The sequence below is a fragment of the Cynoglossus semilaevis genome, chromosome 17 (assembly GCF_000523025.1).
Source record: "Cynoglossus semilaevis isolate Cse_v1.0 chromosome 17, Cse_v1.0, whole genome shotgun sequence".
Classification (NCBI taxonomy): Eukaryota; Metazoa; Chordata; class Actinopteri; order Pleuronectiformes; family Cynoglossidae; genus Cynoglossus; species Cynoglossus semilaevis.
Genome location: NC_024323.1, coordinates 323,802 through 325,418, shown reverse-complemented (window position 1 = coordinate 325,418; position 1,617 = coordinate 323,802). Strand labels below are relative to the sequence as shown.

General features: G+C 38.5%; 1 protein-coding gene across 1 annotated transcript in view; it reads right to left on the bottom strand.

The window, feature by feature from the left end:
* The window catches only part of fam83fa (family with sequence similarity 83 member Fa), a 13,908-nt gene extending 12,291 nt beyond the window's left edge, over positions 1-1,617 (bottom strand). Inside the window, exon 1 of the mRNA XM_008329139.3 lies at positions 849-1,617. Coding sequence (XP_008327361.1) covers positions 849-1,322 — 474 coding nt within the window. The 5' untranslated portion in view covers positions 1,323-1,617. The remainder of the gene's footprint in view (positions 1-848) is intronic.

Sequence of the window (1,617 nt, the reverse complement as noted above, 5' to 3'; positions counted from 1 at the left end):
TCCATGAATTAAATCAAACCTGTTTTTTTTTTTGTTTGTTTGTTTCTCTAAAGATTAGCCTCAAGGACTGTCACATTTACCGGCACGATGAGTCACAGTCACATGGGTTACCTTGAACCAATTATTTTGAAATCATCGCTGTAGTTGCTTGGCAGTGAGCCATGTAAAACAACATGACAAACAAAAGAAGTGCGGATAAGATTTTGACTGTACGCTAGTTAAACAGCAGCAGAGTAATTCATTGTGTTGGCTGTTTAACGAACTTGCTGAGGCAATTGTTTTTCAGATTTCAATTGCAGTTATTATCAACTTTTCAACTTGAATTTTGTTAATAAGTTATATTTTTAAATAGTTATTTGTTTAATTTAACAACATGCAAGAGAATTCTGTAAACTTCAGGAGACACCAAATAATAATAATAATAATAATAATAATAATAATAATAATAATAATAATAATAATAATAATAATAATAATAATAATAATAATAATAATAATAATAATAATAATAATAATAATAATAATAATAATAATAATAATAATAAAATAATGGTATAGTTGGCAATGCACGCCAGAAAACGTCAGGAAGCTAGGTTAAAAAATATATATTAGTTTAATTATTAGTTCAACATAACTGAACATAACTTTGGACATCATATTCGATGTTTGTCAGTGAAACCACCTGAAACTTGTGGAATATAGTTTTACATTGAATTTGCCTTTTAAATGATCTAGATTTTTTTTTTTCTTTTTTTTTTCTCTCTCTCTTTCTGCTAAATATTTTTGTTCTTCCGTTCTACCTGGGGCACATTAAGTTTTGTCGTTGTAGAAATAGTGGGTATTCCCACCTTAGTTGACTCCTGGATAAGTCTCCTCACAACCCCCTTGATGTGGGGTCCGGGTTCCTTTGGTGGGTGGGTGTACACGGACACTCGGGTTACCCCTTTGTAGTGGCCGTTGCTACCGGGCCAGCCTAAATCCAGGGACGGGACCTCAGTGTCGGACATCTGAGGCCAGTAGGTTGAGTGGACGCCGGAGTCGGCGCTGGAGGATTCCTTGGACTTTTCATGTTCCCCGGTCTCAGAGTCGCTGTCTGTGTCGTACTCCTGAAAGGTTTTGCGGATGAATTTCACCTCTCTGGCGGAGAGAAAGTCCCGGACGTTGTCCTCCTTTAGGCGCATCTTATAGGCACCGTCCCCGTTTCGGAGCAACTGCTCCATTGCCGCCCGCTGTTCCTCGCTGTAGTAAAACTCCGGCCTGGACTCCGGTATCTTCTCGTTAACGTGTTCATCATCCATACAAAGGAGCTGAGACTCCGCCATGGCGGACACGAAGTTGGTTACTGCGCGTTTCTAAGGTGAGCTCTCGGAGCTCCAGGTACGGTTCAAGTGTTCAGGTGGAGGCGGGGTTTACTCAGTGAAGCTGTTCATTGTTGAACAACAAACTTCGCCCAAATATACTTTTGTAATTTAACACACGAGTTGTTGTTTTTTTACTTCTATTTCATCGAGTATTTATGAGAAGTCCCTCTAAAAAAAAAATAAAAATCTTAACTACATTCATCCATTTATCGCCCACCACAAGATGGCGGCACATTGTGGACAGTGTGTCCCTGTA